This window comes from Rhinolophus hipposideros (assembly GCF_964194185.1).
Source record: "Rhinolophus hipposideros genome assembly, chromosome: 12".
NCBI lineage: Eukaryota > Metazoa > Chordata > Mammalia > Chiroptera > Rhinolophidae > Rhinolophus > Rhinolophus hipposideros.
Genome location: NC_138058.1, coordinates 23,549,019 through 23,573,589, shown reverse-complemented (window position 1 = coordinate 23,573,589; position 24,571 = coordinate 23,549,019). Strand labels below are relative to the sequence as shown.

Here is a 24,571-nt window from a genome sequence, read left to right as displayed (position 1 = left end):
TCTGGCTCTTTCCCAAAGTCAAAATGATTTAGGACATCGAGGCAGCCATGACAGCACAACTAAAGACACTCACTTAAGAGAACTTCCAGAACTGCTTCAGAAAGTGTCAAGAACGATGGGATAAGTGTGTTCAAAGCAAGGGGGAGTGTTTGTTTTTTTTTAATTAGTCTCAGGTGTACAAAACAATGTACTAGTTAGACATTTATCATTTATACCCCTCACAAAGTGATAACTCCTCCTCCCAGGAGGGAGTATTTTGAGGGGGTTAATGGCAATGTGTCTTTCACTGTAATAATTTTTTTTTAATTTAAACGTTTACTGTATTATTTGGTCCCACCTCATAGTGAGCAAGAGGAAGTGTTGGGATTTAAACCTAGCCAGATGTGTGCCAGTGTCTTCCCTGAGGCACCCCACTGCTGGTGCATTTTATGCTTCTCTATGCACTACCCCCTGTCCCCCTGCCACCCCTGCCCCACTGTTAGCACAATGCATTAATTCTTCTATTAATAACTCAGGCCTAGCTGTTCAGCTCGTTCAATAGAGACCCCTTCGAAGCTGGTCCTCTATGGGGCAGCAGTGTGCTAAGCTGCCTGTGACCTGCCTTTGAAGAGTGAAAATTGTCCTCTGGAGATAAGGCATGCATAGATGAAATGATTACAGAATGATATGGCTCATAACGCAAGCACCTGATATGATAAAGAGACTAAGCTGGTGATAGACTGCTTGGAGGCTGATAAAACCCTGAAAGGAGCCCTTATCTTGGTTGCTCAGCATTATATCAACAGCCAGGCAGCGGAGACAGATCAATAGCATACACACAAGTGCATAAGTTGGTTCATATGGTGCCTACAATATAAACTGAAGATTATATTGACAAATGACCTCCATATAGTAGTAGCTAGAGTTTATTAAACATTTACATGCTCCAGGCATTGTGCCAAACACCTTAGGCCTTCATTGCATTAACTCTTGACCGAAAACTGTGTGTGTTTGTGTGTGTGTGTGTGTGTGCGCGCGTGTGTGTCCCTGTGCCCTAGGGATTAGAGTGGGAGGTACTGGCTAGATAGGAAGCTATTACTATCCCCTGTAGCAGATGATGAAATCTGAATAAGAGATTTCTAAGCATTTACCCAAAATCATATGGCTAATATATGTTAAAATGGGATTTGAACCCAGGTCTTCCTGCCTAAAAATCTTAACACACTCAGCACCTACACAGTATTCTACATAATCATGTTTAAATCCTTTGAAGAGCGGTGTTACATCTGTGGAGCTAATGTGGGACCTCTCTGTGACTGGCACATATTTTGAACTTAAGAAACATTTCCTGATATAAAAGCATCAGTATGATACTTCTGATGGTGTTCTGGGGGTACTTACAATGTGTTTATATGCTCCAGGCCCCTTCCTTCAATCAGAGCAGCTCCATGTTTCTCCATTTCTACGTGTTGGCATTTGGCATCCTGCTCCTTAAAATAGTTTGAAAGCCAATGATGTAGAAGATCAGATTTCCCCATTCCTTGACTGTACCAGACTACAGCATTAACTGTATGGTTTGACATCTTTAATAACATGGAGTTACTTTATGTCTGAGCTACTGAGTGGAGACCGGCGTTGTATTATAACAGAGTATCTGGGACCTTGGAGCTTAAAAAGATGCTGTTAGATGTGGTAGTGGCCGTGGTGGTTCCAGGCACATGGGAAACCTGTGTCTGGCAAAGTTAGTTTTGTTGGATTACCTATGCATGACCTGGAGATTTATCTTTTTAGCTCTCCTCTCAATTGGAGTCCATGCCGTACGTTCTTAGAGCCGTCCATTGAGGTGTTCTAGCAGGCACTTGAAAAGTAAAGGGTAAACAAGGTCTCCCTTGACCCAGAGCCACTCCAGGGAGGAAGATCAGAATGTTCTGTGCAGTCACTTGGGGCCCCTGGAAATGTTCCTGCTCTTGCAGGGCAGGTAGGAGTAGGTCCCTTGAAAGGCACTGAATTATAGAGCTACTTCAGGAACTGGATATGAAAGGATGACTCTGTCTTTGACTGACCTCAAATTTCAAGGCTGCATGCCTCAGGCATTGGGTGACAAGGAAGGGCTGATGCCCCAATGATTGGGTCTAACATGACCCATGGTAACCGTCCATCCTGATTTGTCCAGGACTCTGCCAGCTTTAGTACTGAAAGTCCTATGTCAATCCTGGGCATTTGAGAATGATTGACCACCCTACATGGCCCTGGAACCCAGGACCTCATCACCGCTTGGGTGGACTATATTTCAGCTGTCTCCTCGCCAGCTCCTGGCTCTGGACCCATCATCTACAGTGCTACTTAACACAGTGCTTGAAAACACAAATTTGACCTTCTGATTGAAAACCAAAGTTCTCGGCCTTGGCATTTACTGCATTATTGCAGCCATGTCATAGAACACCTATGTTGTAGCCACTCTGAAAGTGCCACTCCTTGAGCATGCCGTGAACTCCTATACATGTTTCCTTTTCTCTGTCTGGCAACTGCAACTTCATACCCATCCACTAAGACCTGTCTGACTGTCTCATGTGACCTCCGGGGAAGCCTTCCTTAACCGAGCAGAAATAATCGTTCCTTCTACAACATTCCTATCCTGGTACTTGCCAAAGTGCATCTAACTGCCCCCTTTCTTTCTGTCCAGTCAGGGACTGGGTTGTCTACTGCACCAGGCCAGCTAAGTAACTTTTAGTAGCTGGCTTCAATGCTCAGTGTTGAAATAATTAATCACAGAATGGGAAGTGATTGGTTCGTAGGTCCTAGAACAGATTCAGTGTTTGACTCTCAAAAATAGTTATTTTAAAAACATTTTTAAAATAGTGGACCCCATCTCAACTTTAAACAGAATGAAATCTTTTATGTTAAATGTTTATGTTAAGCGTAAGACAGTTAAGAGTAGGGGAAAGAAATAAAATTGGAAGTGAGAATGTGGCAGGTGACGCTGTGCCTTAATTGACCTCCCTTTACCCTCACCAAGGGCAGACTTTGCCACCTTCAAGGAGCCCCAGAACTCTGGGAATGCTGTATAAAAAAGCCACTTGTTTCAAAGGAGTCTTTTGGAACTTGTGATTCTGAATAAGTCCATTTAATCACTTAAAGAAGCCCAGGGGTTGAGAGGTTGGGCACTGTCTCTAACCTTAACCAGGCAATTCCTCAAAACGTTAATTATAGGGTTACCATATGACCAGTATATACCCAACAGAAATGAAAATACACATCCACACAAAAACTTGCACAGGATTGTTCACAGCTGCATTATTCATAATAGCCCAAAAGTGGAAACAATCCAAATATCCATCAACTGATGAATGGAGGAGGAAAATGTGGTATGTCCCTACAATGGAATATTATTTGGCAATAAAAAGGAATGGCTTACTTATAAATACACCATGCACAAACCTTGAAAACATTATGCTAAGTGAAAGAAGCTGGTCACAAGAGGACCCCCACATTGTGTGATTTTATTTATATGAAAAGTCTAGAATCAGCAAATCTAACTTAGGTTAGCTTTCCAGGGGCTGGGTGGGAAGGGGCAATGGGCTGTGACTGCTCATGGGTATAGGGTGTCTTTTGGGGGTATGGAAATATTCTAAAATTAGATAGTGGTGATGGTTGCACAACTCCGAGAATGTACGAAGCCCACCAAATGTTATACTTTAAATGGGTGAATTTTATCGTATGTGAATTATATTTCAACAAAATTATTTTAAAAACCTCATCATCCAGCTTAAATTTTGGTGGTGGTGATGGTGCCTATCTATACCTATAAGTGTGTGCGTGCGTGAAAGCAATACCTTAAAGCAGGCACATTTGGTACTACTGACTATGCCATACTTTTAAGGCTTTTTGCTGAATTTCTGACCATAACAAAGCAAATTGTGTTTGATGAAAGGGCACTGCTGCTTACAAATACAAAACCAAAACAAACCTGTTTGCAAGTCATTCTTAGAGCCTTGGTTGGCACACCACTGTGAGCGCCTGATGAGAGGAACAGGTGGAGATCTATTTTAATTAGTGACAAGTACCTAATGATTGAAAACAGATCCTGTTGGAAAATTCAACTGGTCCTTGCCCCTCACCCCTCAAAAGCTGCCTGGACATTGTCAGGTACCAGGCCACCTGTTAGTGCATGATATTAACAATGCTGGCTGCCCTGCTCAAATACATAACTGATGCCGTATTAACCAAATGACGGTGACTATCATGTTCAGGCAGTTAGTCAAATGCCATCTGAGTCCTCTTCAGAGACAGGTGAGTACCCAGGAGAAATTGAAACCCCTTTATCTCGCTGACCTTATATATTTGATAAGAACCTTACTGAAAGTGGGCAGAATGGTAGTTCAGAATGGGAAATGAGTCAGCAAACCAACTAACTATTTGAATCCTAACTATTGGGCAATTTGAGGGAGGATGGCATGACCTAATACTCCTATTGCCAGTTCCTCTTAACTGGGCCAGCATTACTTTTTTGAGTTCTATTCTCATTTAGAGTAGAGGGTTGGTACCTCTTTCCTTGTCTATTTTTAGAGGGGGATACTTTTAATTAGGAGGACCTTCAGAAGAGAGGGCTTGGCGAGTATCTAGTAAGGTGGGTACAGAGGTTTGGTATAATTGCATGAGATGACTTCTATTTGTGGCTACCAAAAAAGTCTGCGTCAACGTCGTAGGACCTGGGTTCCTCTAGGGAGAATGGTGTGTCACCTCTTGTAAGTGGATGTGTTTCTGCCACCTCCCACTCAAGTCTGAGAACATTTGGCCATCTGGGAGGCACAAAAGGGATGGGCTGCAGTTACTGATAATGATTAGGGTGTCTTTGCTTTCTTTTTCACTTTATGGCTTATTTGCTCCCATCCTGGATTCTGTGCCAAGTCATTCTCAGCTTCCAGAATCCAGGGCCACAAGAGATGTGGGTGTGGTGCAGTGAGACTGGCATGGGCTTTGGGGTTAGATGAACTTGGGTTCAAACCCAGTAGTCATTGACCCCTGTATGACCTTCACCAAGTGACTCAACTTGTGAACCACTGTGTCACTTCCTCTGCCTCCCAGTGCAGCTTGGAGGCTGCTGGTGATCTCTGGGTTTTATGTTCTTGGCATTGTTAGCGAAGAATTCTCTATTTAAGGATTTACAATGTTCCCATGAGCAGCCTCTTGGGTCCTTGCAGTAGACAACTTTGCTGGAGAGCCAGACCTGGATTTGAATATTGGTTTTCTTATCCGTCACATTGGGATTATAATGCCCAACCAACATGATGGTTGTGGATTAATGAGATCATGCTTATAAACGAAGTGACCATCACTAAAGAAATGGTCATTTCTCTTCTGTTAAAAACATCTGCATGTTGGGCCTTCAAATTGGGATTCAGTTAACTAGATCGCCCTCACACCTGCCTCTGTCTTCCATTGTTTTATGATTACAAGAATTCACATGCCTGTGAGGAAGTCTGAACTCTGTCCTAGAGACAAGAGAGATGAAGACAGCGTTTGGGACTCATTTTTCAAAAAATTACATGAAGTAGAAGATGAATTTGATCTTTTAAACAAACCTATGGTGAAACCTTGCTTCCTTTATTTTAAGAGTGGTGGTGACCACATTAGGAGGAATTGGAGAGATTTAGGAAGGGTGGTGAACGAATGTAATCTTCAGGATTTCTTGGGACACAACATAAAACCCAGAAACTGTAAATATTTTGACAACATAAAAATTAAACAAGTCTCTGTAGGGTCAAAATATCGCAAACAAAATTAAAAGACAAACATCCATCTTTTAGGTTATTAAGAAAATAATGACAATTTATATTAAAGACAAAAGATGTGAACAGAAAATTCACAGAAAAAGGAATTAAAAAGGCCAGTTAATAATTCAAAATGTCTAACCTTACACAAAATAAAGTGACCAAATTTAAAAAGAAATGAGATGCCACTTTGACCTAGGAGGTTGGCAAAGGTTAATTGCTACATAACATGAAACACTGATGAGAGTGAATTCTGTCTTCTGGTTTGTATGGAAATTGGTGAGAACTTTTAGGAAGATAATTCAGTGATATCTTCCAAATTAAACACATCCTTAGAACCAGAGATTCAAACCCTTTTCTTGGAAAGTATCAGATAACAGCCTTCCCTATCTTGATAAAATAAATGTATCAAAGGACACCCAATAAATATTAACAGTGGTTACTTTCTGAGTGTGGAGAAGAAAAGAGATGTTTGTTAATTTTTTCTACTTTTGTACAGTGGTTTATATTTTTAACAGTGGTTTATATTTTGTTATTTTTAAAAAGTTAAAACTGTTTTCCAGACATGACAGCATGTTTAACAACTCATATGGAAATCCCACAGTTGGCACTTAAACATTTTGTTTAACTATGAACAAATGCAATAGGAGATGTTTTCTTAATACATTGCCTCAAATACCACCTGTAATCTCTCAGCAGAATAATCTCTCCGGACCTTGCTGGGTCCTCTGCCATGTGGCTGTGCACTTTCCTAAGAAACCTGCTATTGGCATGTTTTCTTGCCCCAGAGCCTTGCTCCTCCCTGTCCATTGTGACTGTCCCAGACCCATAGATGCGGTCCTCCTTCATGCCCCATCACACACTCATGCACTGTATGCTTTGGGTTTCTGGAATGTCCCAGAAGGTTCACAGTGGAGATAGGACTTGAGCCAGGAGTAGTAGGCAGGGATTAGAGCGGCTGAGAAGAATTAGGAGGGGAACTTCACAATCAAACAAAGGAATAATGACAGTGATGACATTTATTGGTGACTTACTATGTCCATGTATATTCACATATAACATATTCCATATTTCATGGAAGCCTCATGACTCCCAGGAGAAGTCAGCATTCTGAGCCCTGTTCTACAGGTGAGGTGACATGCTCAGAGAGGCCACACAGGTAGTGAAGCTGAGCTGGAATTCAGAGCCTGCCCTCTCCTCATCTCTAAGATCCAGCTGCTCTCTGGCTTGGAGGTGGCCAGTAGGAGATGGATCTCTTCACTGTCCTGAGGGATCACCAGAAGATTTACCTCCAGGAATCATAGTGCTGGGCCTTCCTCAGAGACTGGAGTTTGGAAAGAATATGGTCCTTGGCGTTGGTAGTTGTGATCATGTGTGTTTGTGGAGGGGGTGCCAGCGGGAAGGGATGCAGAGGAATATCTGTTCCAGTGGAATCTGAAAGGAAGGAAAGCAAGGAGATGACATTCTATCCTGGGAACAGAACGATCAGCAGTACTTTATTTGTGGTTTCCCTTCGGTCCATCAGGAAATACTACTGCAAAACCACCATTCTTGATGGAACAGTGCCTCTCTGGTGAATTGAGCTGGGCTGGTCTTGAATCATGACCATCCAGGGACAGCCTCAGTCACCTCAGTCCCCCGTGGTCGCCGATTCAGCGGATTGCATGTGTCCTGGGCTGCAGAGTGCTGACGCAGGAAGTTTGTGTTTGATTTTCTTTTTTATCCCTCATGACAACCACGACATAGCGTTTCCTACAGTCTGGGAGGCTCAGAACTGGAGTGCTTGGAAAAGTCTCCCATGGTCACAAGGGGGGCAGAGTCACTCTATGGGGGTTGAGGTTGCCCCAGCTGTCTAACAACTATAGCTAGTGGGGGCAGGGAATGAGGGGGGGCTTCAGATGCCTGGGAGGGAACTGGAAATTCATACCTCTGTGGAGGAATGCTGAAGCCACTGGAGCAGATTCCAATGGCTTTTCTGAGACAGGTCTCCTCAGTCTCCCCCGGCGATGTTGATTTTGCTTTTGAGTCTGAGAGGCAACCCTAACACTGGGCCTGGAAGGCTCAAGTGTGGGTGTCGGGCAGTGTGTGCTGAGAACCTGGATGGAAAGTTTCTTTTAGTTACTGACTGTGTCCTAAGTCCTTCGGCACTGTGCTGGGTGTCTGAGGCACACTTTCTAGTTTTTCCCCTCACCACAACCACACAAGATATGAGGTTCCTTTTTTAGAAACGAGGCAGCTAAAGCTCAGAGGCTCAGGAACTTGCCATAGCCAGGAGGTGGTCAGAGTTCTGATAGGTAACGTGGGCTCCACGCCAGTTTCTGTGTATCGAGCCACCAGACCATGGTTGTGTGGAGGCAAGTCCCCATGGAATCTCAGGTGGATGACATTGCCCCAAGTTGCCCCTCTGGACTGTAGGGGTTTTGGGGAGTATCCTTGGAGACCATGCAGACATGGCTTTTCTCAGGGCCTCAGAGTGAGACCTGCTGAGGGGACCTGGGCACAGAATAAACCCTGGATGGTTCATTTAATCAGAGCATTTTCCCTGATGCTCCGATCCATTCTGCCTTACTCCGGTGGTAGTCTCCCATCGGGAAAAGGGCTAAACATTGACCAACATGCTAGTAAGTGAATCCCCCAGGAGATAACCCTGTATCCTTCTAGAAGGTGTGTGGCAGGGTGGTGGAGTCATTACCGGTTGAGGAGGCTGCCAAGTGGGCGAGCCCACCTGTTCCCCCAGCCCTGGCTCTGGCCTCTGCACCTCTCCAGCACTTTCATTCTGTGCCATGCAATGGAGCATGTCCCTGCAGCCAGCTGTGTTACTATATAAATCTGAATGTTTTTTGTCTGCACTGCTCATTTCCTGGATGGAAGGGACTTTGCCTTCTTGGTGACACTGAAGATCTTGACCTATTTGTGTGGATTGAGTTTCCTTCTCCCCTCTCCGTCCCGGCTCTGTGGCTTGTCTGAGTGGAACAGCGAGTGGCCTGACTCTTGTCTTACATACTCTTGGGTCAGCATTCTCTCACATTTGAATAAGCTTGGGACCTTTTCAGGGGCACTTGCTTAGCTTATTTGCTCTTAATTTATAGCCATTTGGACCCCAGTCCACTCCATCATGCGACCCCCTCATCCTGCCGTAGGATATTGCTCTCTGTATGTGAACATTAAAAGTAAATTTTGTACCGGCATCCCAATTTGGCAGAAGGCCCAGGGGCCTGCAGGCCTGTAGCAGCATGCTGGGTGTCCTGGGGGCATGAAGAACAAAATAGAGGCTAGACTCCTGGTGCAGGGCTTGATGGGCCCCATGAGCTCGGTGGGGACTTGGCTAAAAGCCCCTGGGAAACAGCTCTGTGAGGGGGTGGATGCCCCATCATTGTGTGTGAAACGGTCTCATTGTTTATGTGAATTCTGAAAGTAATATAAAAGGGCTTAGCATTAAGAAAAAGAACCACACAATACATAAATGTGTGTAGAAAAAATGAAGACCCACTGGTCACCCTATCACCAGAGATGACCAGTATTTATGGTCTCGTGGGTTTTAAAGATTCAATGGGTTTTAAGAATTCAGTGTTTATGGCAGATCTTATGGGTTTTAAGTATTGATCTGTAAAGCAGTTTGATCTTGTCTTTTCCGAAATAATAGTGGCCCTTCCTGTTTGCAGAACATGGCGAGTTCCTGGCTTTGGACCTTGGAGGGACCAATTTCCGGGTGCTTCGGGTGAGAGTAACGGACAATGGGCTCCAGAAGGTGGAGATGGAGAACCAGATCTACGCCATCCCTGAGGACATCATGCGAGGCAGTGGCACGCAGGTCTGGCCTTTCTCTCAGGGTGGCCATGGGGAGCTCCTCCTCTGTGGTCTGGGGGGAGGAGACCCTGCTTGAGCCTTGGCTTTCCTGGCCTCTCTCTGCCTGGTGATCCCCCTGCATGCCTGGAAGCTGGGTGGGGTCCTCCTTCAGGAGAGGAGCACATGCGCTGGAGAGCAGGGAGCTCGTGCTATGTGTGAGGCCCTGGGGTCTGGATGTGCTGCAGCAGGAGGTGTTTTCATTTGCCCTCTCTTTTGAGAACCGCTGGTTATTGAGGAAAGCTCATGGTTGGGAGGCTGGACCCCTACTCCTGGACACCCAGTTGTTAGTGATGCTATTGTATGGCGGCGAGTCAGTAGAATACACAATTATGGTTTGACCACTGCCAACTGCACATGAAAATGGAACCTTCCCCTTTGCCTTTGTGATTATTTGTTTTCTCTCTCTTCTTGACCATCTAAAACAGAGGAGGTTTTGCACAAGGATAGGAACCTGTTGAGAAAACACCAAAATCTAGCTATGGGGTATCTGTCCCATCTGGCACTGCAGTGGGCACCATGTGCTTTCACATTGGCCCTAAATCATGCCCATATCTCAGTGGCTCCCAGAGTTATGCTTTGTACTCAATCTACACAGTAAAAGGAGTGGATGGAGAAGAAATGGGAAATCCAAGCAAAATCCTCAGTAATAGTCAGAAAAAACTGAGCATGGGTGAAATTGCCATCGAGATAGTCTCTAAACATGTATGGGGCACCTGTTGTGCATTGGGCACTGATCCTTGCTGGGAATCAAAGTCCTGCTCCTTCCCCTCCAGAGCTTAAAGCCCAGCTGGACCACCAGGACACCAAGCCCCCCCGCCCCGAAAAAGTAGTAATGTATTGAAGGGAATGAATAACAATCTGGAAGAGGAGCTAATACATTGTCAGGCTGAACGAAAGCACTTGTACGGATTTTCTTGTTTTATACTCATATGAGCCCGATGATACTGGGTGCTCCTGTTATCTCCACTTTATAGATGTGGGATTGGGCTTCGAAAGACTGAGTGACTTGGCCTTAGATCACAGGGGGGAGGGGCCAGAGGCAAGACACAAAGCCAGGTCTATGTGACCAGAGCCTATGTTTGCACAACTCTGAGGGGCTCCATCTACTTTGTAGTCATGTGATGTGGTCCACGTGAGTGGTGCTCCCTGGAACTGGGCAACATGGTGGTCCTGGCTCTCAGCTATCTTCCCCTGCTCGCAGACTAGGAGGTACTCCTCCAAGGCTGGTGTTCCCGTAGACATGTGATCCTGTGGGGCAGGCCCTTTGGGGACCCTCCCTCTCAAGAGTTCCTCCTACAGGAGAGCCCTCCTACAGAGGGGACACTCATTGCCACCACACCAGAAGTATCTGGCTGATTAGTGCTTGACAACCACAGGTCCAGCCATTTATTCTCTGCCCTCAGGTGTCCAGGGAAGCTGGTAATTATCCCCTTTCACCTGCTGTACAAAAACTTTCCTTGGGACATTCTTTCTGCTCCTTCTTCAGCTGCTCTCTGTCCATGGGTAGGAATTACCAAAGACATTCCTGGATACTGACGGCAACACAGCTATAGGGGTCACTCTCAGCTTGAGCGCTGGCTATTCCTGCTATACCTTATGCCCAGCATGTGCTCAATAAAAGTGAATGGAGGAGATGAAATCCAAGTAAGATGTGGTAACCTCTTGGGCCTCAGAGCTCGGAAGAGGTGGAGACTTCTCACTCCTGATGCATGATTCTTCCCACCTCATCAGGCCACCTTCTGGGAAAGGAATTGTGGACCATGAGTAGAACATGTGGAGGAGATATTTTTAGACCTTTTATATGTCTTTGGGGGCAGCCTGAGAGTAAACCTGTTTTCCTTTTTTTTAATGTTAGGGCTAGAGAAGGGAGGTGATTCCCTGGGAGTATGGGCATTTTAGCTTAGGAGCAAGGAATTACAAATCGTAATAGCAGCCACTTTAGATTTTTAAAGTGCATCTTATGGGAAGGGAAGTGAGAGAAGGTTCTCAGACCTAGAAGGAAAAGGAAACCTTTCTAACTTCATAAAATGATGCTCTTTGAGCATTTTTATGGCAGGAAGGTGTTAGTTCTTTCTCCCAGCTTCTTATCTTTACATCATCAGCTCACAGAATGGGAGATAGTCTTCTAATTAAGGAAGCAGATGTTCTCCTCTTCCCCACTTTTAAAGGGTCTAGGTTCTTCTAACCCATCACTATCCAGTAGAGCTTTGCACAATGGTGGAAGAACTGTTCTTTATCCATCTTGTGCAATACAATAACCATGAGCCACCTGTGGCAATGAGCACTTCAAATGTGGCTGGCACGACCGAGGAAGTGAATTTTTAATTTTTCAAAATTCTGATTTATTGAAATAGCCACAGATGGTCAGTGGCTACTGTATTGGGCAGCAAGTCATTTCATTTATTTATTTATTTTTTTAATTTATTGGTGTGACAATTGTTAGTAAAATTACATAGATTTCAGGTGTATAATTCTGTATTACATCATGTATAAATCTTATTGTGTGTTCACCACACAGAGTCAGTTCTCCCTCTATCACCATATATTTGATCCCCTTTACCCTCATCTCCCACCACCCCGCACCCCCCTTACCCTCTGGTAACCACTAAACTATTGTCTGTGTCTATGAGTTTTTGTTTCTTATTTGTTTGTCTTGTTCCTTTGTTGTTTTTGGTTTATATACCACATATCAGTGAAATCATAGGGTTCTCTGCTTTTGCTGTCTGACTTATTTCACTTAGCATTATACTCTCAAGATCCATCCGTGTTGTCACAAATGTTCCTATATCATCTTTCCTTAACGCCGAATAGTATTCCATTGTGTATATGTACCACAACTTCTTTATCCATTCATCTATCGAAGGACATTTTGGTTGTTTCCATGTCTTGGCCACCGTAAACAAAGCTGCAATGAACATTGGAGCACACGAGTCTTTATGTATAAATGTTTTCAGATTTTTGGGTAGATACCCAGGAGAGGGATTGCTGGGTCATATGGTATAGCAGGTAATTTAATGCCTCTTCGCTGCCTCTTGTTTTCTGCCTCCCCTTGTTGGGAGTGCAATCAGAAAAGGAGCAGGGATCAGGGCTGGGTGAGGACACACCATTTTGCTTTGACTTCTAAAGCTCCTGCTTCTCCCATCTCTGATGATTGGCCTTATCTCTTTGCACAGCTTCTGTTACTTCCTTTTTGTGGATAAAGACTATTTGTATTAAAGATCATTTTTGACTAGAGTACCAGGAAGAAGGTGCTGGAAGGAATTTGTTTAATCATATCATAAGTTTTGTCTCTGATACACTTCCTAACAGAAGAGCAGAATTTTCTGAATATCTATCTAGAAACCATATTTACATATTAAAACATTTGACCTCTGTTCAAGGGTGATTCTCTTAGTGAGAGGGCCCTGTCTTTGCCCATCCTTTGTTCTTTAGATTGTTTTGGTTTAGAGGCTGAGAGTTTTAGCATCAGCTGGGGTGACTTTTGCAAGTGATCAATGCAGGGATAGGATCAATGCAGGAAGTTCAATTAGGGCTGGTTACCTTCTAGATGGGGGTGGCCTTGTCTTCCTGGATCCCTCCCACTGAGCATATGCCAGACATCTGGGGAGCCAGTAGGCCTCTCAACCTAGCCTGCCACCCTCAATCTCAGTTCCTTTGTAAATGCAAATACTTTTCATGGTTTAGTGCAGTGGTTCTCTAAACCACTGCTTCAGGATCACCTGGAGTGCCCCACCCCCACATTCCTGGTTCAGCATGTTTGGGTTTGGGCCCTAGACTCTGCATCTATACCATGATAGTAGTGATACTGCTGCTCCAGGACCACACTTTGGGAACCCCTGGTTTAGTGGAATTTTCCTTGCTTCTGCCTGGAATGCTCTTCTCCTCCACCCTCTTGGCTTTTAGATTTTGCCATTTGAATAACCCGGCTCAGTCTCTTTGGCCTCTGCTTACTTTTTTGTGTCAGAATGCCCCTTGGCCTTGGCCTCTAAGCTTCTGGAGAAGTCACCAATTTCTTTTTGAGAATGCTGAGTGGGCAAGAAGGAAGCCATGGGACTGTGGGCTTTGGGACTGATTGAAAACCTGGGTGATTGTGAGTACAGCTTTTTCTTAGGCTTAGGACTTCTCCTCGGTGCTGTGGATCTTGCTTAGCATGGCTGTGTTTGGGAGGCTCTTCATTCTCCAATGCTCTTCATGGACTCACTGGGTGTTCCATTTTGTAGTTAGAAAACAAAGAAACCTTTTTGAATTGCCCCCAGGAAATTAGTTTTCTAGAACAGAAGAAAAATATAAAGGTTACATATTTTTGTTAAGTCTCTTTGTAGAATGCCAACAGAGAATGTCCTACCCACTCCCCCAACCACAAGAGACAAGGATGCTGAAATACTTGGCAGTGAGATGGGCTGCCCCTCTGGGAAGACATTCAGCTGTGTATCAATGTCCAGGGGGTTTCTGACAAGGCCACCAAAGGATGTTCTGTTCCCAGGGCATGCAGTGACTTTCTTATTAGCTCTGGCTCTGATTTCCCCAGCCTCCTGGGGTTATTTTGACAGTGGTGTGGATAAATGGCTTATGTGGAAGACACTATTTAATAAGGGCTAACTAGTGTTAAGCTCCTATATGTATTGATTCATTTAATCCTTTTAGTAACTCTGAAGTCAGGTACAATTATCATCCCCCTTTTACATAATGAGCATATTAAGGCTTCACAGGGATACACATTTTGCATGCATTCAGTTAGTTCTTTTCTGAGCCCAAAGTTCATGCGCTTAATCACTGCGCTATTCTGCCTCCATGCTCATCTTCCTGTGTTCTGTGCCCTTAGCTGTTTGACCACATTGCTGAATGCCTGGCTAACTTCATGGAGAAGCTACAAATCAAAGACAAGAAGCTCCCTTTGGGCTTTACCTTCTCCTTCCCCTGCATCCAAACGAAACTAGATGAGGTAAGATGAGTTCTTCAGACACTTATGTTGCTTCCTTCTTTGGGCTGGGAGGATGAAGAAGAACTCTGTGCCACCTGCTGCTATGGTGGTGGAGGTGGTGCTGAGGGTTGTGTGGACCAGGTTTGAATGTCAAGAGTTCTGTCCTTCTGGGTGAGTATGTGTAGGTGTGGGGGGATGGTGAAGAAGTGTCAGAGAAGGGAAGGAGGCCTTCATCCTCTGCCCCTCAAAGGACAACCCTACATGTATTGCACCTTATCCTTATCCCTCTTGGGGAAAGAGGAGTGAGACATTAGCCTGGATCTCCTTTGATCTAAGGTGTTGCAATGAAGATCTTTGGAAGAAAGATGCATGGGGAGTTCTGATGAGAGGATGCAAGTATTTTATTTTGGCAATTCTATACCCTGCCTTTTCCACTTCTTGGGGGCAGTAGATCATGAAGGAATCATTTATTTAATCTCCTATCTGGATCTCTGATGAGGTCCGGACTTCTCCTTCCTATGCGAGTTAGGAAGCAATATATACATTCAAGATGGCTCTAGTTTGACCCCATGGCAGAGGGCTCCACTAAGGGTTGTTTGAGATGTGTGATCTGAGTTTTGTGAGGAATTAATGTTCAATCTTTGGTCCTTTTCCAGAGTTTCCTGGTCTCGTGGACCAAGGGGTTCAAGTCCAGTGGTGTGGAAGGCAAAGACGTGGTTACTCTGATCCGGAAGGCTATTCAGAGGAGAGGAGTGAGTAGGGGTGGCTGCTGCGGGGAGGCAGGAGCTGGGGGTCTGGAGGCTCTTTTGGGTCCACTCTAAAGTCTTCTCCAGTCCTCAAGTCAGCAAGAAGCCCTTTTGTGGTTCTTCGGGCAAGGTATTCTTTTCTTCTTCCCTGCTATGTTTACCCAATAATATGTCTTTTATTTCTTCTAGTTTTATAGAGATAAAATTGACCTATAGCTCTGAATCAGTTTAAGATGTACCGCATAATGATTTGACACCTATATATTGTGAGACGATTACCACACCAATAATCTTATAAATGATCAGATGCCTTTGATTATAATAGTGGATATATAAGATTATATAATAATAAATTATATAATTTATAATAATGGATAAATATAGATTATAATAATGGATAAATAATCTTAGCCTTGGTGGTGCCAAAAAAACCTTTCAGTTGTTAAACTGAAGATGACTTGAATATAATTTTCAAGTAAGGAAGTTGGGATGATGTTGGCATTAGGGTGCGATGGGGTGCAGCGAGGACAAGATAAAGGTCTTATCCTTCTGGGAGGGAGAGCGAGAAGAAAAGAAGAGAAAAGAAGAGAAGGAGAATATGACAATGATGCTAAGATGGGTTCTTCTTAGTGCAGTGATGGCTATAAACTAGACTGAGGGCTGGTGTCAGCCACGTCCCCCATGATGAGGACAAGCAGGATGGGCAGTGAGATGCAGTTGTCAGACTGGCTCTGGACCTGGTTTCCAGCTCTGACCTTCTTTGGCTGTGAGTTGGGTTAGTCAGGGTCAGCCCTGTTCCTCTTGAGCTGTGTATCTTGCGGCTCTTTCTTTCCATCATCATATCTATAACCTTTCTGTGACGGTGAAGGTCAGACAGCCCCCCTTTTATCCCTGCAGGACTTTGATATCGACATTGTGGCTGTGGTAAATGACACAGTGGGGACCATGATGACCTGTGGTTATGATGACCAGAACTGCGAGATTGGTCTCATCGTGGGTACGTGAACACTGAGGGCCGGTGCTGGCCAAAGGTTGGGGGTGTGGGCTGGAAAGGGAGGAGCGGTCCATGGCAGGGTTGTTCCTTCGTACTTCGTATGAGAAGATAATGGTATGGTCACTTTGGAGGGCTGAGCCAGGACTTGTGGAGTTGGGGGTGTTGGTGGGGTGGGCCATGTTGGGGTTCCCCAGGAGTCTGCTCTGAGGAATCCAGCCACCCTGGGCAGTCTCAGGATGGTGGGGCAAGAGGGAGTTGGGGGCTGGGGAGAGGACGGTGCGGGTGGGCGCTGAGCAGTCCTTTGTTCCGGCCAGGCACGGGCAGCAATGCCTGCTACATGGAAGAGATGCGCCACATTGACCTGGTGGAGGGTGACGAGGGGCGGATGTGCATCAACATGGAGTGGGGAGCCTTTGGGGACGACGGCGTGCTCGACGACATCCGCACTGAGTTTGACCAGGAGATTGACATGGGCTCCCTGAACCCTGGGAAGCAACTGTGAGCAGTGGGCTCAGCGAGTGGTCTCAGGAGCTGAGGCCAGGGCTGGGGGTGGTTCTCATTTTTGCTTTACAGTCTTCTATCCCCCAAAGGTTGCCAAGGTACCCATTGCTAATGGGAATTTGTGCTCATGACACACATTGTGACTACAAGTTTCTGAGAGGGCTCTAAAAAAGCTAGAGCAAGTAGACACACCAGGTAATAGGTAATAATTGGGCTATGTCCTTCAGTAGCTTTAGAAGGTCATACTCTGAGTTTAAGTGTATGGCCCTGCTCATTCTTTCCACCTTCAATTTGTAAGTTGTCCTTAGAAACAGTTTGTGAGCCACATAGAAAAGTGTTGAGATGGCCAAGATTCAGGTCTCTGAAAGCTCCTTTTGTAGCTCCCACCTCTGTCACTGCCCAGAGGATGATGAGGCTGTGACAAATGACTCCTAATTTCTGTCTGAGGCTCCGACTCAGACCTCTGGCAGAGTTGCCTGTGAGCTAGGCTGGACCCCACAGAGTCCTAGGGCTTCCCACCCCAGCTGTATGCAGACCCAGGGGCTGTGGAAAAGTTGGCTAAGGTGCCTCCTTGGCTGCCGTCCTTGGACCTGTGGCCCAGCTGGGATCCTGGGCTAGACTGTAGGAAGGGCTCCAATATTTGGATCCTGAATATTATACTCTCTAGCCTGGCCAGACTTGGTGTTTAGTTGTTTTTGATTCTTACAAAACATTGTTTCATTCTCACAAACACTTGCCAAATAATCCTCAAAGATCTTGAAACAGGGATTGCTGCAAGCTTTGAAGGCAATTGCAAAACGTTTTGAGCAATTCAGGTCCTCTTTGGTCTTCTTGTTGCTGGGACTGTTGCAAGAAAGCTTGTAGCACAGATCTCTGCTTGGAGAGGAAAATCCAATCCAACCTTATAAATCAGCTCAGCATTGGGGGCCTTTTTCTTTACAGGTAGAGTCCTTGTTTCCTCAACGGAGCATGGTTTATTTGTCACAAGCTTCTTTCACATGTTGAAACGAGAGTCCATTTACTTGTAACTTTCATAGGAACATACTGTCTATGTCATGGCTGGTGAGGAATTTATGAACTGAAAAGTCATTCACTCAGCACCTGCCTCCATCAACGAGGTACGCCCACGCCATTCCAAGGAGCCACATGCCCTTTGAAGTGTCAGAAGACAGAATTGCCGGCCTTGGCAACCCACCACTGGCTTAACCTTAGACAAATCAAAGGCTGGGAGGACATTATACCAGTGTCAGCCGTGGTAGCCCTGAATTCATTGTGGGTCTCCAATAGGAATTTTTTTTTCACTCTTTATATGTTATTAAATAAATATTTTAGGAACTTTGGAGGAAACAAAGTGTTTTAAAAACCCGGAATAAAAGCTTTAAAAAACCGCCCACACTTCAGAGATTCAGTGGATCTCTCCTTACCTCCATAGGACCACCCATTTCAGAAAGCTGCAGAAGCAGACACGAGTTCCTTGCTGTCGAAGCCCGTTGGCCATCCAGGCAGTTAGTTGCCTGTGCTGGCACTTGAATCTTTGAAATGCACTTAAACATTTAAAAGCATTTGAAATGCTCATGCGGTTTTGCCAGCTCTCCACTTAGCTCCAGTTCTGCGGTACCTGACCTTGGGTCTTGAGCAAGTCACTTCCTGAGGGCCCAGCTTTCTCTCTGGTAGATCGCATGAGATGCCATCGGAGGCCCTTCCCCACCCTGCTCTGGGCCTCCTCACTGAAGTCTGGCCTAGTTAGTGCCCACAGGCCCTGGGGGCCTCCTTTTCCTAAGGACCCAGATCCTTTCTGAGATATCAAGAAAGGGCCTGGTTTGCCAAAAAGAATTGTAAAAGTTTTCTCCTGTCACATAGTCTGAGCTGGAAAGGCTGTCTTCTAGAGAAAACAGAGCCATCTAGTGTTGAAAAAATAAATTACTTGACTGCCCTCTTAGCTTGGGGCTAGCCTCTGTTGTACTAAAACATGCCTTTATCTTATCACCTACCTGCTCAGAAACTTCCAGCATGTCTCACTCCCAGATTCCTGAAACCATGTGGCATTTAGAGCTCCTTCTCAACTGTCCCAACTTGCCCTTCTAATCTTGCTTCATCACCTCCCCTTCCTCCTGTTCCCCTCCCCCCTTATTTTCACGCTTTTCTTAGGAATCCACAAGGCCTGCAAAGGGAGAGGGTTAGAGTGGGGTGATGAGTTGCTGGGTCTGCAAGCCCCCACATTTAATCAGCGTGACCTTTTCCTCTTGTAAATAAATATTGAGTTTCTATATAAGGTTTCTTTTTTTTAAAAAAATTACATCCGTGCTAAAGGAAAAAGAAATGAAAACTTTCTATCCTACACATAACTTACTTTTACCTAAACTTCAGACTGTTCCCACACTCCCTGGATGTTTGGATTGCCTGCTAAGGCCCATCCTTCCCCATAGTTCAAGGTCCACCTGCCTGTAGAGGCAGTCCAAACCCCCCAGCTCCGCCAGCCCCCCAACCCTGCCCTGAGCTGTCACTTCTTTGCACATTTTGTCCCTAGTCAGTGCCACATAAGTGACAGCTTCATTGTGCATCAGCGTCTCACGTGTGTGCATGTCGCCTCCACAGGGAAGTGGTGAGTTCACGGACAACAGTTTCTTTATTTGTTTTTCTGCAGATTTGAGAAGATGATCAGTGGGATGTACATGGGGGAGCTGGTGAGGCTTATCCTGGTAAAGATGGCCAAGGAGGAGCTGCTTTTCGGGGGGAAGCTCAGCCCTGAACTCCTCGCCACCGGCCGCTTTGAGACCAAAGACGTTTCGGATATCGAAGGGTAAGCTTTGGGGTCCCTCTCTGTTCACTGAAGAGTGAACAGGCAGTTGGGGAATGAGAAAGAGGCACTGGCCCTTGACCTTTCAATGTGAACAGCAAGAGGGTCTCACCCACCCTGCGCCATGGTGGGCCAATGGCTGGCCATCCCTTACCAGGTAGTCTCCACTTTTGTCCATTTTGAGTGTGCCGATTACCACGTGACTCTTGGTGCTGGGAATGACTAGCACCATGGCAGGGATGTTGCATTTGCATTCCTGCCTGGCATGGGGTGGAGTGAGGGGACTTGGCTTAATGCTGGACGCTCCCAGTGGGCCCCTTAATGACTCATTTGCATCTATTTCCTTTTCCTTTTCCTGAAACTCTGACATTTCATTCTCTATTGGTGATTCTCAAAAAGGGTGCCATTCTGACCCTACTTCTTAACAAACATGGGTACTTGGACAGCTCTGAGACTTACTCACTTAGTTCCAATAGGTAGAGCCGAGGCCTGCATTTTCAGAGAGGCAGGTATGGGAGTGAGAACGGCCTCATTTTTGTTTTTCAGTTAAAAACATCCAGAGATGGGCCTCGTTTCCTGTATTTGAGACTTCTATTTGTGGCTTGAGGACGCTGTTGTATTAGGGGAGCAGATGGTGGAGAGGAGGTGATTTGGGTGCTAAAGGGAGCAGTGAAACAATTCAAATGAATTGAAGTGGGAACTCTTTTTTTCCTTTTTTTAATTTATTGGGGTGATAATAGTAAAATTACACGGATTTCAGGTGTACAATTCTGCATTACATCATCTATAAATCCCATTGTGTGTTCACCACCCACAGTCAGTTCTCCTTCCATCACCATATATTTGATCCCCTTTACCCTCATCACCCACCCCCCACCCCCTTACCCTCTGGTAACCACTAAATTATTGTCTGTGTCTATGAGTTTTTGTTTCTCACTTGTTTGTCTTGTTCCTTTGTTGTTTTTGGTTTATATACCACATATCAGTGAAATCAAATGGTTCTCTGCTTTTTCTGTCTGACTTATTTTACTTAGCATTATACTCTCAAGATCCATCCATGTTGTCACAAATGCTCCTATGTCATCTTTTCTTACCGCCGAATAGTATTCCATTGTGTATATGTACCACAACTTCTTTGTCCATTCATCTGTCGAAGGACATTTTGGTTGTTTCCATGTCTTGGCCACCGTAAACAAAGCTGCAATGAACATTGGAGTACACATGTCTCTATAGAGAAATGGTTTCAAATTTTTTGGGTAGATACCCAGGAGAGCGATTGCTGGGTCGTATGGTAATTCTATTCGTAATTTCTTGAGGAACCTCCACACTGCCTTCCATAGCGGCTGCACCAGTCTGCATTCCTACCAACAGTATATGAGGGTTCCTTTTTCTCCACAGCCTCTCCAACACTTGTTGCTATTTGTCTTGTTGATGATAGCCATTCTGACTGGGGTGAGGTGATATCTCATTGTGGTTTTTATTTGCATTTCTCTGATGATTAGTGATGTTGAGCATTTTTTCATGTCTATTTGCCATTTGTATGTCCTCTTTGGAGAACTGTCTGTTCAGGTCCTCTGCCCATTTTGCAATTGGGTTGTTTGTTTTTTTGTTGTTGAGTTGCATGAGTTCCTTGTATATTTTGTATATTAGCCCCTTATTGGAGGCACTGTTTGCAAAAATCTTCTCCCATTCAGTTGGTTGCCTCTTTATTTTGTCGATGGTTTCCTTTGCTGTGCAGAAGCTTTTAAGTTTCATATAGTCCCATTTGTTTATTTCAGCTTTTACTTCCATTGCCTTTGGAGTCAAATTCATAAAATGCTCTTTGAACCCAAGGTCCATAAGTTTAATACCTATGTTTTCTTCAATGCAGTTTATTGTGTCAGGTCTTATGCTTAAGTCTTTGATCCGTTTTGAATTACTTTTGGTACATGGTGACAGATAGCAGTCCAGTTTCATTCTTTTGCACATGGCTATCCAATTCTCCTAGCATCATTTATTGAAGAGGCTGTCTTTCCTCCATTGTGTGTTTTTAGCTTCTTTGTCAAAAATTATCTGTCCATATTTATGTGGTTTTATTTCTGGGTTCTCAATTCTATGCCATTGGTCTTTGTGTCTGTTTTTCTGCCAATACCATGCTGTTTTGATTATTGTAGCCCTGTAGTACAAGCTAAAGTCAGGAGTGTGATACCTCCAGTATTATTCTTTTTTCTTAAGATTGTTTTGGCTATTCGGGGTCTTTTGTGGTTCCAAACAAATCTGATGATTTTTTTTTGTTCTATTTCTTTAAAAAGTGCCATTGGGATTTTGATGGGGATTGCATTAAATCTGTATATTGCTTTGGGTAATATGGCCATTTTAACTATGTTGATTCTTCCAATCCGTGAACATGGAATGTCTTTCCATTTTTTTGTGTCTTCTCCAATTTCTTTCAAAATGTCTTATAGTTTTCAGCATATAGGTCCTTCACATCCTTGCTTAAGTTTATTCCTAGGTATTTTATTCTTTTTGCTGCAATTGCAAAAGGAATTGCTTTTTGTATTTCTTTTTCTGAGATTTCATTGTTAGTATACAGGAATGCAATGGACTTTCGTACATTGATTTTGTAGCCAGCAACTTTACTGTATTCGTTGATTGTTTCTAATAGATTTTTGGTGGAGTTTTTAGGGTTTTCTATATATAGCATCATGTCATCTGCAAAGAGTGACAATTTAACTTCTTCATTCCCAATTTGGATGCCTTTTATTTCTTTCTCTTGCCTGATTGCTCTGGAAAGGACTTCCACCACTATGTTGAAAAGCAGAGGTGATAGGGGACAGCCCTGTTGTGTTCCTGAATGTAGAGCAAAGGGTTTCAGTTTTTCACCATTAACTATGAGATTAGCTGAGGTCTTGTCGTATATGGCCTTTATCATGTTAAAGTATTTTCCTTCTATACCTATTGTATTAAGTGTTTTAATCATAAATGGATGTTGTATCTTGTCAAATGCTTTTTGTGCATCAATTGATATAATCATATTTTTGTCCTTTATTTTGTTTATGTGATGTATCACATTGATGGATTTGCGGATGTTGAACCATCCTTGTGCCCCAGGTTAGAAACCCACTTGGTCGTGATGAATAATCTTTTTAATGCATTGTTGTATTTGATTTGCTAGAATTTTGTTTAGGATTTTTGCATCTGTATCCATCAGAGATATTGGTCTGTAGTTTTCCTTTTTTGTTGTCCTTACCAGGTTTTGGTATCAGGGTAATGTTGGCCTCATAAAATGAGTTAGGGAGTACTGTCTCTTCTTCAGTTTTTTGGAAGAGTTTGAGCAGGATTGGTATTAGATGCTCTTTGAAGGTTTGGTAGAATTCACAAGTGAAGCCATCTGGTCCAGGACTTTTGCTTTTGGAAAGGTTTTGGATGACTGATTCAATTTCGTTACTGGTGATTGGTCTGTTTAGATTTTCCAGTTCTTCATGGTTCAGCCTTGGAAGGCTATATGTTTCTAAGAACTTGTCCATTTCTTCTAGGTTATTGAATTTGGTGGCATATAGTCCTTCATAGTATTCTTGGATGATCCTTTGTATTTCTGTGGTGTCCGTGATAACTTCCCTGTTTTCATTTCTGATTTTGTTAATTAGAGTCTTCTCTCCTTTTATCTTAGTGAGTCTAGCCAAGGGTTTGTCAATTTTGTTAATCTTTTCAAAGAACCTGGTCTTTGTCACAATTAATTTTTTCTATTCTTTTTGTTCTCTATTTCATTTAGTTCTGCTCTGATTTTTGTTATTTCCTTTCTTCTGCTGACCTTGGGTTTCACTTGTTCTTCTTTTTCTAGTTTTTTAAGGTGTAACATGAGGTTATTTATTTCGGATTTTTCTTGTTTCTTGAGATAGGCCTGTAATGATATAAATTTCCCTCTTAAAACTGCTTTCCCTGCATCCCCAAAATTTTGGTAGGATGTATTTTCATTGTCATTTGTTTCTATGTATCTTTTGATCTCTCCTCTAATTTCTTCTTTGACCCAGTCGTTCTTTAAAAGTATGTTGTTTAATCTCCATGTATTTGTGTTTTTTCCTCCTTTCTTTTCGCAGTTGATACCCAATTTCAAAGCCTGTGGTCAGAGAATATGCTTGGTATGATTTCAATCTTCTTAAATTTGCTGAGGCTGATTTTATGTCCCAATATATGGTCTATCCTTGAGAATGTTCCATGTACACTAGAAAAGAATGTATATAGTCTGATGTTTTAGGATGAAGTGCTCCAAGTGTCAATTATGTCCATTTCATCTAATGTGTCATTTAGGGCTGCTATTTCGTTATTTATTTTGTGTTTGGATGATTTATCCATAGCTGTCAATGATGTATTTAAGTCCCCTAGTGTAACTGTGTTTTAATCAATTTCTCCCTTTAGTTCTGTTAGTACTTGCTTGGTATATTTTGGTGCTCCCTGATTGGGGGCATAAATATTGATGACTATTATGTCTTCTTGTTGTATAATCCCCTTTACCATTATGAAATGTCCATCTTTGTCTCTTGTTATCTTTTTCACCCTGAAGTCTGTTTCATCTGATATCATTATGGCCGCACCTGATTTTCTCTGGGTACCATTTGCTTGGAGTGTCAATTTCCACCCTTTCACTTTGAGTCTATGCTTGTCCTTGTAGCTGAGATGTGTCTCTTGTAGACAGCATATGGTTGGGTTTAGTTTTTTGATCCAATCTGCTACTCTGTGCCTTTTTATTGGTGAGTTCAGTCCATTTACATTTAGAGTGATTATTGATATGTGAGGATTTCCTGTCATTCTATCTTTAGTTTTCTGTGTCTCCATTGTTTCTTTGCCTTTTTGTTGGTTTGTATTATTTCTGTGTGGTGGTATTCTATGATGTTTCACTCTGTTTCTTCTTTTATTACAGTATGTCTGGAAAGGTCTTTATTCCTCCTTCATATCTAAAGGATATCTTTGCTGGATATATTATTCTTGGCTCATGATTTCTCTCTTTCAATAGTTTGAATATTTGGTTGCACTCCCTCC

At 43.7% G+C, this 24,571-nt stretch overlaps 1 protein-coding gene across 2 annotated transcripts in view; it reads left to right on the top strand.

Annotated features, from left to right (window-relative positions):
• HK2 (hexokinase 2) overlaps nucleotides 1-24,571 on the top strand; it is a 66,801-nt gene that overhangs the window by 24,401 nt on the left and 17,829 nt on the right. For both annotated transcript variants that reach the window (XM_081069731.1, XM_081069732.1), the window contains exons 3-8: nucleotides 9,413-9,561; nucleotides 14,419-14,538; nucleotides 15,174-15,269; nucleotides 16,161-16,260; nucleotides 16,572-16,755; nucleotides 19,403-19,558. In XM_081069731.1, coding sequence (XP_080925857.1) covers nucleotides 9,413-9,561; nucleotides 14,419-14,538; nucleotides 15,174-15,269; nucleotides 16,161-16,260; nucleotides 16,572-16,755; nucleotides 19,403-19,558 — 805 coding nt within the window. The remainder of the gene's footprint in view (nucleotides 1-9,412; nucleotides 9,562-14,418; nucleotides 14,539-15,173; nucleotides 15,270-16,160; nucleotides 16,261-16,571; nucleotides 16,756-19,402; nucleotides 19,559-24,571) is intronic.